Source organism: Lissotriton vulgaris, chromosome 1_2 (assembly GCF_964263255.1).
Source record: "Lissotriton vulgaris chromosome 1_2, aLisVul1.2, whole genome shotgun sequence".
Taxonomy (NCBI): Eukaryota; Metazoa; Chordata; class Amphibia; order Caudata; family Salamandridae; genus Lissotriton; species Lissotriton vulgaris.
Window position 1 is genome coordinate 143807738 of NC_141686.1, and position 17557 is coordinate 143825294.

The 17557-nt window shown below is 43.8% G+C and overlaps 1 protein-coding gene across 1 annotated transcript in view; it reads right to left on the reverse strand.

Moving 5' to 3' along the window:
* The window catches only part of LOC147734707 (solute carrier family 23 member 1-like), a 474929-nt gene that overhangs the window by 300444 nt on the left and 156928 nt on the right, over positions 1-17557 (reverse strand). Inside the window, exon 3 of the mRNA XM_086953611.1 lies at positions 4695-4852. Coding sequence (XP_086809737.1) covers positions 4695-4852 — 158 coding nt within the window. The remainder of the gene's footprint in view (positions 1-4694; positions 4853-17557) is intronic.

Here is a 17557-nt window from a genome sequence, read left to right on the forward strand (position 1 = left end):
CAGTAAAAGCATCTCCCAAATGGAACTTGCTTACTTGCAACCTGAGGGAGAAAGATTAGAAGTGGTCTGGGCTAGTGAATATTTCCATGTATTCATATATAGAAAGCTGTTCACAGTAGTGAGTAATCATCAAGCACTGTTGACGATATTTGGCTATCCCAAAGTCAAAATGCCTCCACAAATTGAAAGTTGGGGTTTGAGGTTACAAGAATACAATTATACAATTCATCATTGATCAGAATCCTGCTGATTATTTTTCAAGAGTACCAATGCAGTGCCCTGGTATCCCATCTAAGACAGCAGAGGCCTACATACATTATATTGTAAAATCAAACACACCAGCTACCATGTCTTTAAAATACATTGTCACTGCCACGTGCCAAAATAGTGACATGTTGGAGTTAAAAGACATTATTGTTCATCAATCGTGGAACCAGTACTAGACCTCTCACTAATGAGAATGAGTATTTAAAGTTAAAAAAAATGGATGAGATGAACTTTCAGTGACCCAAGAAGTCCTCATCCTGCGAGGTACACAATTGTTATTCCAGAGAGTCTATGACAGTGATCAACTTCACCCATGAGGGACTTCGAGGAATAGTTGCCACAAAGAGAGCTCTCTGTGACCGACTTTGGTCTACTTATCTTGACGAAAGGGTTGACAAAGAGTTAAAGGCCTGCCATGTATGCAACTGGCTTTCATCTAAAGTTATTCAGCATGCATTAAACAAGTCAGAATTGTTACATCACGCCTGGGAGAGAATTGCTTTTGATTACGTTGGTCTTAATGGGAATGGGCATTATCTTTTAGTCATTGTTGATAAATAAGCCTGTTTTCCATTGGTAGACCTTTCATTTACTACCAATGAAAAGTTTATTCAAAGATGGCTTCTTTGTCTCCAGGCCAATGGCCTGGTAGAATGGTTTATGAGTACTTTAAAGACAGCTGTTCAGCAAGGGGCATTGAAGAAACTTAAACTTAAAGTTCTTTTGAACACTACTCTTCGATCTTACTGTTCGACCTCTCACTCAGCGACAGGGGAAAGCGCTGCAAATCTAATGTTTAGAAGAGCCATGACGACTAAGCTCTCCTAATGGACCAACCTCAGATCCAAGACTGAGGAAGACAGTCATACTATGGACTTTGGTTGCAAACGAAAGATGAAATGATATGCTGACAAACAACATCAAATAAAAGATGTCACCTTTATAAGAGGCGATCGAATGCTTATCAGACAATCCAGAAAAAGAAAGTCTGATGCTCCTTTTGAGGCTCAGTCATTTACTGTAACTAACACAAAAGGACACAGTGACTTCCCAGCGTCCTGGGAAGCCCCTCACTTTCCACGCACCAAAAACCACTGCCTATGTAGAGACTGGGTCCAGACAGACTGGTAATCCCTCTGTGTCTGCTGATGATTTCACCTCACCTGTGCAGATCACTGACCCTTCGACTGTCATCTCCTGGTGCCCAATGACCCAATCAAGATGTGTGAATCGAGGCGATGACAATTAATTGAAGAATTATTGTTGTATATATATCTGGGATCATCTGTGTATTTAGTCACGTGTACATTTGTGTAGTTATTAATATATTTTGAAAAGTTGTAACTTTTAATTTAATAAAGCAGGAGATGTAGGGTCTTGTAAATTAAGAATGCTGGAACTGTTTTAGTTCACATTGTACACCATAGGTCTGTGACATACGCATTGGAGGGATGAGTTGAAGGCAGGCTTAGAATGTTGAGTTCTGTCTTCCACTAAAGACGTGAAAAATTGCTCTCTGCATGTGGCATAGTTACTGGCGAGTGCCTGGGCTGGTAGGACGCTACAATTATTTTTCTCTGATTCAAATGTACAGTAACGTCCTAGAAAAACAAACAATATGATCTCAATCATCGCAATCGTGTACTTTCGAAAATCACCTTAGCCAATTTCAAAGAGCAGTGGGTGTGCCCCGAGCAAACTGATCTACAACAACACGCCTGATGCTATATTGCAATGGCATGTGTCCTTTCCAATATGGCAGCAAAATCTTGAAGGAGATGAACATACACATCTGCCTCCTTGCGAACCAGTGGCAACTGAAATGTCACGTGGTCACTGTGGACTCCCACAGATGCAGCTCTGCTTGCACTACAGCGGGAGCCAACCACCCGTGCCTGGCGGAAAAACCAGTGGCCATCTAAATTAAAAGTAAACTAAAACTGTTTTTAATTAATGAATTAACAACTCCTCTGACCGTAACGTTTTTCACTTCTCCCCTTGCTTTTTTAATTACCTGACAACAGCAATCGAATTTAACCTAACAGACTTAAACACACTTTACATTCTACTTGCTTCCATAAATTAGAAGCACAGACCCACACACAAAATCCCAGAAACTAATGTACTTATAAATGCTCATTCCCAAACAAGCATAGTAAACAACTGAATATGTATCACTCAGGAAGCAGCATGTAAATAGGAAGACCATGTTGGCTCACAGGTTGAAGTCATTTTTGGCTAGTGAAACCTTTTTTTGTTTTAAAGTTCTTTATCTTTGTGAGGCAGTTGTATTCTTTAAAGAGGCAGCAGTAGTGGCAATAAAAGGTTGTTATGCATAATCTTCAGATTTATAATAACATCTGAATTGCACTAACTATATTCAGGCAAAGACACAGAGATGTTATCCTGTCTTTGAACGAACTGCATATTCTATGTGCAAGATTCAGATTTTATTGTCAGCTAAACTGCTTTTTTCTCAGATACATTTCAGTGCTAATTTGAATCATCGCCAATAGACATCGTCATGCGCAATGTATTATTATATTTGGCCAGTAGGACTCCCTTTACTATTTGCTCGAATATAGCTGCAATGGGTTTTCCTAAAATGGCAATGATCTGACTGAACCAAAAAGAGACCGCACTTTGATGAACTAATGGCTCTCTCATATTTGCCTTAACGCAGGTGGACTAGAGGACTAATCCGGTAGAAGGACTCATAATCAAGACTGGATAAATAGAGCGGGGTCTTAAAAACATGCCCATAAGGACCAAAGGAAAGTGATATAGCTTTGCCTCATTCAAGGTTACTGTTGGATATGTGCCTTTTCTGCAGGATTTGTTTTTGCCTTTTTGCTTAACCCTATTTTTGCTGGCTATAGAACTATGCACTATACCCCTTTTAATCAGAGGTAAAGTGCTTGTGCTCCACCTTTCTACATGGGAAAATTGATATACACCTGGTTGGCTTATTTGCCAATATGACCCTAGTACATGGAACCAAGTGTACCTAGGAACTTCAAATTAAATGCTACCAGTGCACTGCGACACTCATTGTGCCACCCACCGCAGCAGCACTGTAAAGCATGCCTTCTTCAGTCCTATCATTGTAGCCTGGCTGTGTAGTTTTATACTGCAAATTCAACCCTTCACAATAACCCCCTTTGACAGGCATAAACCTTCCATTGAAATATTAATAGGTCACCCCTATGTGGGCCTTATTGCCCATGGTATTTAAAAGGGGAGCGTACATGTTTAATGCTTAACATGTCCCTGCAATGCCTCAAAGCACCTCAAAGCTTATTTTCACTGTAGTAAAGCTGACTGTTTCATAGGAAAACACAATGATGCACTATTAAATACTAATGCTGTATATTAGGAATGGGAGTAGCTAGAAAAACAACAATTTTAATAGCTATTTAAAATCGAATGTATTGGTGAATTTAGATTCTTTCTAACTATTTTGGAAAGGGGACCATTAAAACATTACCTTTGCCTTACCTGAAGTTCCCTAGAAGCTAAACATGCATTTTGCTCTCCCACTACTACCATCCAGTAATTCGTTATATAAGTAGGCAGAAATGAGGTCTATATTTGCTCCCCGGAAAAATCAATAGACTGGTTTGAATGGGCAGAGATTACCTATTTGAACCTGACAGTATTTGCATAGTGGGAATGGGAAAATCCTTATTTACATTAAGGTGCCAAGTCCTGCTTGAATGACACATCTTTCTTGGCAGGTCATCTGGGATGTTTGTTACACTTGGCCAGGGTCCTTTTCTTGTCCTCCAGCCAGATATGCCCTATCACAGTGGATGTTTTTTTTTTACATTAAAGTGTTAAAGTCTGTTTTATGGGTCTTCTGGGTTTACATATAATAGTTGGGGCACACTTTAAATGAGAGAAACAGGATTACGAAAAATGCATGTGCATCTACATTCTGGATTCTGAAAACTCAGCCTTTATTCTACTAGACATCTGTCTCTGAGGTTGTTGTGGGTACAGGACCTGCTTCAAACTGGGCTTTAGTGTTAGATGTGGGAGGATCCTAGGATTACTATAGTACACTCCCCACAAAACCAAATCCAAAAAACCCAAGTTTAGTGTGGCAAAAGACTTCGACAATCTTGGAGATGTCAAAGTGGGTACATGTAGACCAACGAACCTTTAACCCATTGGTTAGGGCATCCCCAAGGCTCATTCCTGCCCACTAGCTCATACCAGCCATTAATGTGGCATCCCCAGGCACCCACTTCTGAAGACTCCTAGACCTGAGGAAGATCAGAAGATGACTGAACCCGGTGTCTGCAACCTGAGAAGGACTGGACCTGCACCCCATCCTGTACCAAGAACAAAGGAGTGGACTCCAATGACCATAAGAACGACATTTGTCAAGCATTATCATTAGAGATGTCACCTCTGTCACTTACCTGACTCCAAAAATGACTTGTATTATGGTACAGATCCCTGAGACGAAGAAGGTAGTACTGATGAGGTGGCTTTGAGTCACAGGGTCATGCATCAGGCAAAGCTCTTTGGATAGGATCAATGGGATGGACAAATTGCTTCCTAGTGCTGTAAGATAGTGCTGGAAATATAAATCAGAAGTACAGGTATGAGATAGGAACAACCTTTATTACAAAATTAATGTCACACATGTTCTATTCTTGAACAATTCACTTGGAAATCAACAGCTAAGACATGTGTATGTCCCGTAGTATTAACATCCAAAGCAAGTATATTTTGGTGTACAGAGTACAGGTAGTAGACCACACCTTAAGATAGTTTAAGCCTAAGCAGACAATATGTTCAACACTCCCATTAGAATGTGTCTTGCATGTAAATAACCACAAATGGTACAGCATATATGAACAGTCACACACTATATATTCCATCACATTTAGTACATAATATATGTGCATCATTGCACAAAAACTCAAATCAGCACGCCTATGGTTCTACTGCTGCATATGAATCCACAATCGTTTTCCATCAAAACACAGACTTCTTCCCAGAATTCAGTTTCAGTCATATATAAGACACTAAGAAATTTCTAAATGAAGTTTTTTTCAAATAGGTCAAAACCCACCCATTACCTAAAGCCGACCCTCCCCAATTTAATAAGAGTCGCATACGATGTCACAAGTGCTGTAGACAACTGGCAAATGAAAACAATAGAGTATCTTACAGACAACACATTCACTGGCATTTGCACACACAAAACCAACTGGCACACTGACAGCATGCACAAATGTGCTACCTGTGGAGTGCATATAAGCAGTTGTCTGAGTCTCTACCGCATGCACAACAAGAAATTGGCACACCGTATTGGCTGCGTTTATGTTCTCTGTGCATCCATAACTGATGACTTTTGTAATGGTTGTTATACCAATCTTTACCTTCACATATGCTCTCCATTATATTTTTTACATTTTAGTTTGATCTTGGAAAGGAGAATTCTTCAGTTGAATATGCCTTCTAGCTGATTGCGATGGTATCTTGTTTCTCTATAACCCACTTCCTTACTGTGGTTGCAGGAAAGCCTTCCTTGTGGCATCACTGAGCCATATTATCTTTGAAATAAAGGTTTGGAAAAGAGCAGGAGGTCGCGTCAATGAGGCTCAACTTGTTGTGTAGCTCACATTTAGTTCCCATTTTAGTTTTTGTCTTAGCTTCTTTTTCCAATGGTGGTTTGCGCATGTTTTCCCAAATGCAAGAATGTGCTATGTATGCATTTGTTTCTGATCGACAATGTCGCCCTGTAGTCTATGCATTTAGTACCAGGGTTGCACAACTTAGAACACGATGCCCTGTTTTATTTTAGATTACTTTTGCTCCTATGAGAGAGTTTCTCCCAGACTAATTAAAGACGCTGTTTTGCATCTCTGGCACAGAGTGATAAGCTTGATTTTGTTTTATTAAACAGCATCTATGCTGAAGTCAGTGAGAGGTTCACTTACTGCCAGTCATCATGCAAAGCTGCTGTGACTGAGCTCCATGCTGTAATTAAAGGTAGCCGTGTAAGGGGAGTGCATGCACACACCGACAGGAGTGCATGTGCACGTGGTATATGGGTAACTGGGTATGTGAAAGGCAGCATACATGAGTGATGAGGCATGTGTGTAAATTTATGGGTGAGTTAGTGAATGTGAGAGTGGCTGTATGGTTGAGTGAGTGCTTGTGTCAGTGACTGTATAGATAAGTGAATATGTGTTAGTATCTGTATGAGTAAGTGTGTGTGTAACTGTTTGGGTGAGTAAGTGGCTGTGTGATTGACAGTATGGGTTAGTGAGTAGGTGTGTGAGTAGTTCTATAGGTGACTGACTCAGTGAATGAGTGGTTATATGGGCATATGAGTGGACATGTCAGTTGCTGTATTAGTGAGTGAGTGTGTGAGTGGCTGTATAGGTGAGTGAGTGGATGTATGTGTGTTAATATATGAATCAGTGTGTGGCTGTGTAAATACTGGTATGGGTATGTGAATGGGTTTTGAGAATGGCTAATGTGGAAATTGGAGGTGGGTGTATGAAAGGTTATATGGGGAGTGAGTGGATGCGTCAGAGTTTCTGTGAATGATGTCATCAGTGATGTCAGTTGAGATGTCATCAGTAATATCACTGACCATGTCATCAATGATGTAATATGTGTGGTCATAAGCAGTGCATTGCAGGGACGCGAGTTATAGTTAGCTCAACTAGCCATAACAGACAAATTTCACTGGTTTTGAACAACTGAAATGTCCAACTAACTATAACGTCCCTAAAACCTGTGTTTTTTTCAGTGAATTTCAAAGGTTTTTCAAATGCTAATTTCTAACTATAACGTCCCTGAAACCAATGTTTTTTCTGTGAATTCCAAAGGTTTTTTAAATGCTCATTTCTAAAAATAACATCCCTGAAACCTGAGTTTTTTTCTGTGAATTTCTAGGGTTTTTTCAAATACTAATTACTAACTATAACGTTCCTGAAACCTATGATTTTTTCAGTGAATATCAAAGGATTTTTAAATGCTAATTTCTAACTATGCCTACGGAGGTAGGACATGTGCAGAAAGAGGAAAAAGGCACAGAAAGAAGTAAGAGAAATGCAGCAAGATGCAACAAAGGTCCAGAAAGATGAAGAACTGTGCAAAAAGAAGCAAAAGATATACAGAAAGAACCAACAGTAAGAGGCCTTGATGCAAAGTCATCCGGTGCACCCAACATTTTGCTGACTGGTACTGGTGGTAACTGACTCTGACTTACCAGGCCCGGAGCCAGTGCTATACTGAAAGACACTTAGAATACAGTGAAAACACCTACATACATTAGGGTACACTATGGGTTGGGGTACGACTGTGATTGCCATGACCTCCCCTGTAAGGCTCTAGTACATTATAGTGCAGGGGGATTAAAACTATCTCTAAGTCAGAGGTGCAGTCAGCGGTGCAGAAAGAGGCATGCGAAGTACAGAATGACGCAAGAGAGGTGCAGAAACAAGCAAGAAAAGTGCAGAAAGAGGCAAGAGAATTGCTGACAGAAGCAACAGAGGTATAGAAAGAAGCAAGAGAAGTGCAGAAAGGGTCAAGAGAATTGCTGAAAGAAGCAACAGAGGTATAGAAAGAAGCAAGAGAAGTGCAGAAAGAACCAACAGAGGTCCAAAAAGAGGCAAGAGGGGTACAGAAAGAGGTAGGAGAGTTATACAAAGAGGGAAGAGAGTTATAGAAAGAGCCAGGAGGGGTGCAGAAAGAAGGAAGAGAAGTGTAGAAAGAGGTAAGAGAATTGCTTTAGGAAGCAACAGAGGTTTAGAAAGAAAGAAGAGAGTTTCAGAAAGAGGCAAGGGGTGCAGAAAGAAACAAGAGCAGTGCAGAAAGAACCAAGAGAGGTGCAAAAAGAGGCAAGACGGGTGCAGAAAGAGGTAGGAGAGGAGCACAAAGAGGCAAGAGAGGTACAGAAAGAGGCAGGAGTGGTACAGAAAGAAGAAGGAGAAGTACTGACAGAGGCAAGAGAATTGCTTAAAGAAGCAACAGAGGGGTAGAAAAGAAGCAAGAGAAGTACAGAAAGAGGCAAGTGAGGTGCAGAAAGAAGCAAGAACAGTGCAGAAAGAACCAACAGAGGTACAAAAAGAGGCAAAAGGGGTAGAAAAAGGTAGGAGAGGTGCACAAAGAGGCAATAGAGGTACAGAAAGAGACAGGAGGGATGAAGAAAGAAGCAAGAGAAATGCAGAAAGGGACAAGTGAGGTGCAGAAAGATGCAAGAGAGATCCAGAAAATGGCAAAAGAACTGCAGGAAGAGGCAAGAGGGATGCAAGAAAGGGAAGAAGGGTGCAAGAGAGGTACAGAAAGAGGCAAGTGAAGTGTAGAAAGTAGCAAGAGAGGTACAGATTGAGGCAAGAGATGTGCAGAAAAAGGAAGTAGGGTGCAGAAAGAAATAAGAGAAGTACAGAAAGAGGCAAGTGAGGTACAGAAGGAGGCAAGAGAACTGCAGAAAAAGGCAAGAGAGTTGCAGAAACAGGCAAAAGGGATACAGAAAGAGGGAACAGGTGTGCCAACAAAGGCAAGAGAGGTGCAGAAAGAGGGAAGAGGGGTAAAGAAAGAGGCAAAAGGGATGCAGAAAGTTGCAACAGAGGTGCAAAAAGAAGCAAGAGCATTGCAGAAAGAATCAACAGAGGTGCAGAAAGAGGCAAGCAGGGTACAGAAAGAACCAACAGAGGTGCAAAAAGAGGCAAGACGGGTGCTGAAAGAGGTAGGAGAGGAGCACAAAGAGGCAAGAGAGGTACAGAAAGAGGCAGGAGTGGTGCAGAAAGAAGAAGGAGAAGTACTGACAGAGGCAAGAGAATTGCTGAAAGAAGCAACAGAGGGGTAGAAAAGAAGCAAGAGAAGTACAGAAAGAGGCAAGTGAGGTACAGAAAGAAGCAAGAACAGTGCAGAAAGAACCAACAGAGGTACAAAAAGAGGCAAAAGGGGGTAGAAAAAGGTAGGAGAGGTGCACAAAGAGGCAAGAGAGGTGCAGAAAGAGGCAGGAGGGATGCAGAAAGAAGCAAGAGAAATGCAGAAAGGGACAAGTGAGGTGCAGAAAGATGCAAGAGAGATCCAGAAAATGGCAAAAGAACTGCAGGAAGAGGCAAGAGGGATGCAAGAAAGGGAAGAAGGGTGCAAGAGAGGTGCAGAAAGAGGCAAGTGAAGTGTAGAAAGTAGCAAGAGAGGTACAGATTGAGGCAAGAGATGTGCAGAAAAAGGAAGTAGGGTGCAGAAAGAAATAAGAGAAGTACAGAAAGAGGCAAGTGAGGTACAGAAGGAGGCAAGAGAACTGCAGAAAAAGGCAAGAGAGTTGCAGAAACAGGCAAAAGGGATACAGAAAGAGGGAACAGGTGTGTCAACAAAGGCAAGAGAGGTGCAGAAAGAGGGAAGAGGGGTAAAGAAAGAGGCAAAAGGGATGCAGAAAGTTGTAACAGAGGTGCAAAAAGAAGCAAGAGCATTGCAGAAAGAATCAACAGAGGTGCAGAAAGAGGCAAGCAGGGTACAGAAAGAAGCAAGAAAAGTGCAGTAAGAAGAAAAGGAGGTGCAGAAAGAGGCAAGAGTACTACACAAAAAGGCAAGAGAGGTGCAGAAAGAATCAGGAGATGTGCACAAAGAGGCAACGGTGATAAAGAAAAAGGCAAGAGGGGTGTAGAAAGAAGCAAGCGAAGTACAGAAAGAAGGAACAGAGATGCCTAAAAGGGGTAAGAGGGGTACAGAAAGAGGCAAGAGAGAGGTGCAGAAACAGGCAATAAAGGTACAGAAAGATTGAACAGGGGAGCAGGAAGAAGTAAGAGGGTTAAAGAAAGAGAGGTACAAAAACAGGCAGGAAAGGTGCAGGAAGAGGGAACAGGGGTGCAAATAAAGGCAACAGAGGTGCAGAAAGAGGGGAGAGGCGTGCAGAAAGAGGCAAGAGGGGTGCAGAAACAAGCAAGTGAGGTACAGAAAGAAGCAACAGAGGTGCAGAAACAGGCAGGAAAAGTGCAGAAAGAGGGAACAGGGGTGCAGAAAGAGACAAGAGGGATACAGAAATTTGCAAATGAGGTACAAAAAGAAGCAAGAGCAGTGCAGAAAGAAGCAAGAGGGGTACAGAAAGAGGCAAGAGAAGTGCAGAAGAGGCAAAAGAGGTGCAGAAAGAGGCAAGATAACTGCAGAAAAAGGCAAGAGAGCTGCAGAAACAAGCAAGCGGTGTGCAGAAAGAGGCAACAGAGGTGCTGAAAGACACAAGAGAGGTGCAGAAACAAGCAGGAGAAGTGCAGAAAGAGGCAAGAGAATTGCTGAAAGAAGCAACAGAGGTACAGAACAAGGCAAGAGAGGTACAGAAACAGGCAGGAAAAGTGCAGAAAGAGGGAACAGGGGTACAGAAAGAGGCACGAGGGGTACAGAAATAGGCAATAAAAGTACAGAAATAAGCAAGGGAATTGCAGAAAGAGGCAAGAGTACTGCAGAAAAAGGCAAGAGAGGTACAGAAAGAACCAACAGAGGTGCAGAAAGAGGCAAGAGGGGTACAGAAAGAGGCAATAAAAGTACAGAAACTAGCAAAGGAGGTGCTGAAAGAGGCAAGAGTCCTGCAGAAAAAGGCAAGAGAGGTACAGAAACAAGCAAAGGAGGTGCTGAAAGAGGCAACAGAACTGCAGTAAAAGGCAAGAGAGATACAGAAAGAGGAAGGAGAGGTGCACAAAGAGTCAAGAGTGGTACAGAAAGAGGCAACAGGGGTGCAGGAGAAGTGCAGAAAGTAGCAACAAAGGTGCTGAAAGAGGCAAAGAGGTGCAGAAACAGGCAAGAAAGGTGCAGAAAGAAGAAACGGGTGCAGAAAGAGGCTAGAGTGATACAGATCTTTGCAAAAGTGGTGCAGAAAGAGGCAAGAGGGGTGCAGAAAGAGGTAGGAGAGTTGCATAAAGAAGCAAGAGGGGTGCAGAAAGAGGCAAGAGGCATTCAGAAAGAAGCAACAGAGTTGCAAAAAGAGGCAATAGAGGTGTGGAAAGAAGCAAGAGAGATGCAGAAAGAAGCAAGTGCGGTGTAGAAAGAGGCAAGAGAGGCACAGAAAGAGGCAAGAGAGGTGCAGAAAGAAGACAGTGAGGTTCAGAAAGAGGGAAGAGAAGAGCAGAAAGTGATACGTTGGGTGCTGAAAGAGGCAAGAGAGGTATAGAAAGAGGCAAGATAAGTGTAGAAATAGGCAAGAGAAGTGCAGAAAGAGGGACTTGAGGTTCAGAAAATTGCAAGAGAGGTGCAGAAACAAGCAAGAAAAGTGCAGAAAGAGGCAAGAGAGTTGCTGAAAGAGGCAACAGAGGTGAAGAAAGAGGCAAGAGAAGTACAGAAACAGACAGGAAAGGTGCAGAAAGAGGGAACTGGAGTGCAGAAAGAGGCAAAAGGTATAAAGAAATTTGCAAATGAGGCGCAGAAAGAAGCAAGAGCACTGTAGAAAGAACCAACAAAGGTGCAGAAAGAGGCAAGATGGGTACAGAAAGAGGCAACCGAAGTACAGAAAGAAGCAAAAGAGGTGCGGAAAGAGGCAAGAGAACTGCAGAAAAAGGCAAGAGAGGTGCAGATAGAGGAAGGTAAATTTACATTTACAATGCCAAAATCTCTAACTCTTGCAAATGCAAAACCTATTGCATTGCAAACACGTTTAACTAGTAGACGCATTTGCAGAGTGGTGGAGAAAGGGTGCTGGGCCTCCGACCAGCGCTCAGGAATTCCGCTGGTAGGACTTACAGGGGGTACCAGGAGGGCTTCTTGGCCCCTAAAGTCACTCAGGAGTAAAGTGGACTTCATCCCCATCCCATTGTCTGTTAGGAGATGCACTTACAGAGTGGTGGAGAAAGGGGAGTGTGGCCTCCAAAGACGTCTTAGCACTTCCACTGTGTGGGGGTTATTGGAGGTAACAGGAGGGGTAGTTGGCCCCCAAGCACAACCTTGGGGGAAACTACCCCCCCCTATTACCTCCAGTAAGTCCCACACAGCAGGACTGCTAAGTTATCATAGGAGGCCTTGCCCCCGTTGCCAACCACTCTGCGAACGCGCTCCCTGGTGTGCTCTTAGATGGGGACTGAAGTCCCCTTTGCTGCTGGGGGTCCTTTAGAGGCCAACTACCCTACCGCTTACCACCGGTAAGCCACACATAGTGGGGTTGCTGAGAGGCGGACACAGGTCACCCCCCCTTTCTCCACCAATCTGCAAACGCACCTCCTGGTGCGTTCTAAATTGGGGTATTATGCCCCTTCATTCCTGAGGGTCTCTAGGGCCCAAATAGCACACCAGGTACTTTGAGTAAGCAAAACACACCTGATTTGCTCAGAGTGGTCAGAGACCACACTCCCTTTTTACACCACTCTACAAATGCAGCTCCTGATGCACTGCTGTTTGGGGGATGAAGTCCAATTGTGTCCTGAGCTGTGTGGTACTTACTGTAGGTACCTGGTGGGCTAGTTGGCCCACAGGGGCCCTCAGTGTTCAAGTGGACTTATTACCCCAACTTCGAATGCACCAGGGGGCGCGTTTGCAGAGTGGTGCAGGGATGGGTTGGGCCTCGGCGAGATGTTGGCTTTTCTTTAAATATCTTTTTTAGAAGGGGTCTGAACCCCTTTTTTTTTTAAACGGGAAGGGGGCCACGCTGCCACCCTCCCAAAGCTAATTTCGGCCCGGGGTCCCCATCCCCCAGGGACATGGCCTCCTTTTTTAAATGTATTTATTGGGAAGGGAGGGCGCATGGCCCCTCTTCCTTAGGCCACTATTGTCCCCGGAGACCTCATCACCAGGGCCACCCTTCTGTTTAAAAAAATGTTTTTTTAATCAAATGGGAGGGGGCCGAGTAGCCCTACTCCAGCGCCACTAGAGGTCCCAGGGACCCCATGCCCCAGGCCTTGGCCATACATTGGGGACCATGGGCGTTGCCCCAATGCCCCCACGGTAGCTGCTGGCTCCCCTCCTCCTGCCAGCCAGCATTGCTTTTGGGCATGGGGAGCTGCTGAAATGCAGTGTGGGGGGAGCAGGAGCCCCCCACACATGTTTATTTTTATTTAAGCCCCGGGGAGGTGGCGGTCTCCGGCCTGCTATATAATTCTGCATTGCCCCCGGAATCAGGCCACCCAGGGACTTATACAAAACGAAGCGAGGGAGCCCGCGCGTAAGTTTTTTTGTTTGTTTTTCTCTGCCGGATTTGCTCAGCCGGCGCGAATTTGGCTGAATTTTATTTTCTTTTAATTCATTTTTTTGGCCCTAACGTCCCTGTGGGACCCCCTGAGCATGGCCAGGGGGTCATGGTGTTTTTACCTGCACCCTTTTCTTGTTTTTAAACCTTTTTACCACTGTTTTCGTGTGACTCGGTTATCGAGTCACAAGATGGCTGCCAACACATTCTGGTTTGGAGTGTTGGAAGTCAATTAGAATTGAGCTTGTGCTCTGGAGGGTTTGCAAACCCTCTTCGGTGCTCAGAAATCAATATTTAAATTTTTTAAATTTTTCAGCAACTACTATGCGGATGTACACCATTTAAAAAAGGTCGCTGTCTGGACCAAGACCTACATTTTTGCCAAATTTGGTGTAATTCCGTTCAGCAGTTTGGGCTGTAGCCCAAAAGTTTCCTATGGAAATTTACATGGGGAAAGCGTTTTTTGATTTGCCAATATCTTTGGCGCCGTTTGAAAAATCTTCTTGAAATGTTCAAAACTTATGGGGTGCTCCAGTCAGCTCCTGTCTTGAAGGTTTTGGGGTGATTTATCAAGCGCCCCCTTTTCCTCGGCGGGGGACGAGAAAAAGGGGGGCCCCAAAATGCGTTTTCACCATGTTAATTTCTATAGGAAACTTTAGACAAAGCTACAGCCCGAAATACTGAATGGAATTACACCACATTTGGCAAAAGGGTAGTTCTTAGTTAAGAAAGTGTGGTTTTATTAAATGGTGTAAATCCGTCCAGTGGTTCCTGAGAAATTCAAAAATAAAAAATATCAGTACCTGGTGGCCGTGGAGGATTCGGGAACCCTCCCGAGCACGAACTGCATTTTAATTGGCTGTCAACACTCCAAACCAAGAAGTGTTGGCAGCAATCTTGTGACTCTGTAAAACCGGATTACAAGAAAAAAGGAGAAAAACCAAGAAAATAGGGCATGGTAGAAACACCCTGACCCCCACGTCTACTTAGTATGGGAGTATGTGTTATGGAGAGTAATTATGTGGTATGGTAGTCTGTGTTGTGGAGTGGTAACCTCAGGTTTAGTCTTCCTTGTTTCCATAGAAGGCAAACTATGAACTCAATGAGACAAAACAAAGAAGGAGTCAGATGTATGAGCATGGCCACTGGAATTATGCGACTGTTTGGCTGCACTGACTGTCGCACAATTATGCATTTTCCGCATTAGCCACATAATCCATCATCTTCTGCCTAATCTACATATTTGAACAAAAAAAGCCTTGTTTCTAGATCAAAAGGCTCAAACATTACCAAAAATGCAGCAACAAGTTTTACAGCACGGTGGAAGGTCCTTTGCAAACCTAGAATGGTCACCTGTTACTTATTGCTAAATATGGGTGTTAAATTGGTACCAAAGGTGTACAAGTCAGTCTTGCTTCTTTCTGCGCCTCTCTTGCATCTTTCTGCATTTCTGTTGCTTCTTTCTGTACCTTTCTTTCTTTTTCTGCACCTCTCTTGCTTCTTTCTGTAACCATCTTGCCTTTCTCCACCCCTCTTCCCCCTTTTATCATCTCTTTTATTTATTTCTGCATGTTGCTTGCCCCTTTATCTGCCCCTCATCTGTATTTCTGCACCTCTATTTTTTCTTTCTGCACTTCTCTTGCTTATTTCTGTACCTCTATTGTTTCTTTCTGCACCCCTCATGCCTCTTTCTGCACCCCTCTTCCCTCTTTCTGCACACCTCATACCTCTGTCTGCACCCCTGTTCCTTCTTTATGTGCTTCTTTTGTTTCTTTCTGCACCTCTCATGCTTCTTTTTGCACCCCTTTTATCTCTTTCTGTACCCCTCCTGCTTCTTTTTGCACCCCTCGTGCCTCTTTCTGCACATCTGTTCCTTCTTTCTTCACTTCTTTTTTTTCTCTCTGTAGCTCTCATGCTTCTTTCTGCAGCCCCTTGACTCTTTCTCCACCCCACTTCCCTCTTTCTGTGCCCCTTTTAACTCCTTATTCACCTCTGTTCCTTCTTTCTGTACTTCTTTTGTTTCTTTCTGCACCCCTGTTCTTTCTTTTTGTACCCCTCCTACCTCTTTCTGCACCGTTCCTTCTGTCTGAACTTATTTTGTTTTGTTTCTGCACATCTCTTGCTGCTTTCTGTACTACTCATGCTTCTTTCTGCACCCCTCTACCCTCTTCCTCTACCCCTCTTGCCTCTTCCTGCCCCTCTGTTCTTTTGTTTCTTTCTGCACCTCCCTTTTCTTCTTTCTGCACCCCTCTTGCCACTTTGCCCATCCCTGTTCCCTGTTTTTTGCATCTCTGTTGCTTCTTTCTGTACTTCTTTTGCCTCTTTCTCACCCCTCATCCCTCTTTCTGCACCTCCGTTGATTCTTTCTGCACTTCTCTTCCTTCTCTCTGCACTTCTGTCCCTTCTTTCTGCACCTCTCTTCTCTTTCTGTACCCCTCTTGCCTCTTTCTGCACCTCTGTTACTTTTTCTGCATTTTGTTTGTTTCTTTCTGCAACTCTCTCGCTTCTTTCTGCATCCCTCTTGCTTCTGTCTGGACCTCTCGTGCCTCTTTCACACCCCTCTTCCCTCTTTCGGCATCCCTCTTGTCTCTCTTTTCACCTCTGTTGCTTCTTTCTGCACTTCTTTTGTTTCTTTCTGCACCTCTTGTGCTTCTTTTCTGCACCTCTTGTGCTTCTTTCTGCACCCCTATTGCCTCTTTCTCCACCCCACTCCCACCTTTTTCGTCTCTGTTGCTTCTTTCTGCATTTCACTTGCCTCTTTCTCCACCCTCGTCCATTTTTCTCTTCTCTTTCTTATTTCTGCACCTCTCTTGCTTCTTTCTGCACCCCTCCTCCTGCTTGCTGCATTCCTCATGCCTCTTTCTACACCTCTGTTGCTTCTGTCTGTACTTCTTTTGTTTCTTCCTGCATCCCTCTTACCTCTCTCTTCATCTCGGTTCCTTCTTTCTGTACTTCTTTTGTTTCTTTCTGCACCTCTTCCTCCTTTCTGCACCCCTTATGAGGCAGAGAGTGGCTTTTAAGGCGCTATGCATTGCGCACCGGGCCTTCTGGAAAACAGGACCAGCAATCTTTGACAACTTTGTCATCCCCTACCATCCAAACAGGAACCTCCGGTCCACGGAGGCTTTCCTAGCAGTTGTTCCTAGAGTAAAGCGAGCCAGGACCGGGGGTAGGCTATTCTCCTGGAACACTGCTAAGCTTTGGAACGCTCTCCCCCTTCCACTTCGGTCCAACCCAGATCTGCTCTCGTTCCGAAAAAAGCTGAAAACGTTACTGTTTGCCAAATCCTTTGAGTGCTAACTCTTCTGCTCCGTCTCTTCTCTGCTTGAACTCAGCGCTTGGACGCCCGTGGGCAGCAACCGCGCTTAATAAATCTATTTACATTACATTACATTACATTACATTACATTATGCCTCTTTCTGCATCCTTCTTGCCTAATTCTTTACCACTGTTACTTCTTTCTGCACTTCTTTTGTTTCTTGCTGCACATCTCTTGCTTCTTCCTTCTCCTCCTGTGCCTCTTTCTGCACCCCTATTTTTGCAACCCTCTTGCTTCTTTCTGCACCTCTGTTGCTTCTTTTTACACTACTCTTCTTTCTGCACCTCTTTTGCTTCTTTTTGCACCACTCATGCTTCTTTCCGCATCCCTATTGCCTCTTTCTGCACTTTTGTTCCTTCTTTCAGCTCTTCTTTTGTTTCTTTCTGCACCTGCCTTGCTTCTTTCTGCACCCCTCATGCCACTTTCTCCACCCCTGTTCCCCATTTTTGCATCTCTGTTGCTTCTTTCTGCACTTCTCTTTCTTATTTCTGCACTTCTCTTGCTTCTTTCTGCACCCCTCGTGCCTTTGTCTGCACTCCTCTTCCCACCTTCTGCACCCCTCATCCCGCTTTCTTCACTTCTCTTGCCTCTTTCTGCCCCTCTGTTGCTTCTTTCTGCACTTCTTTTGTTTCTTTCTGCATTCCTTTTACCTCTTTCCACCTCTCTATTCCTTCTATCTGTACTTCTTTTGTTTCTTTCTGCACCTTTCGCTCCTATCTGCACCCCTTATGCCTCTTTCTGTACTCCTCTTGCCTCTTTCTACACCTCTGTTCCTTCTTTCTGCACTTATTTTGTTTCTTGCTGCACATCTCTTGCTTCTTTCTGCACC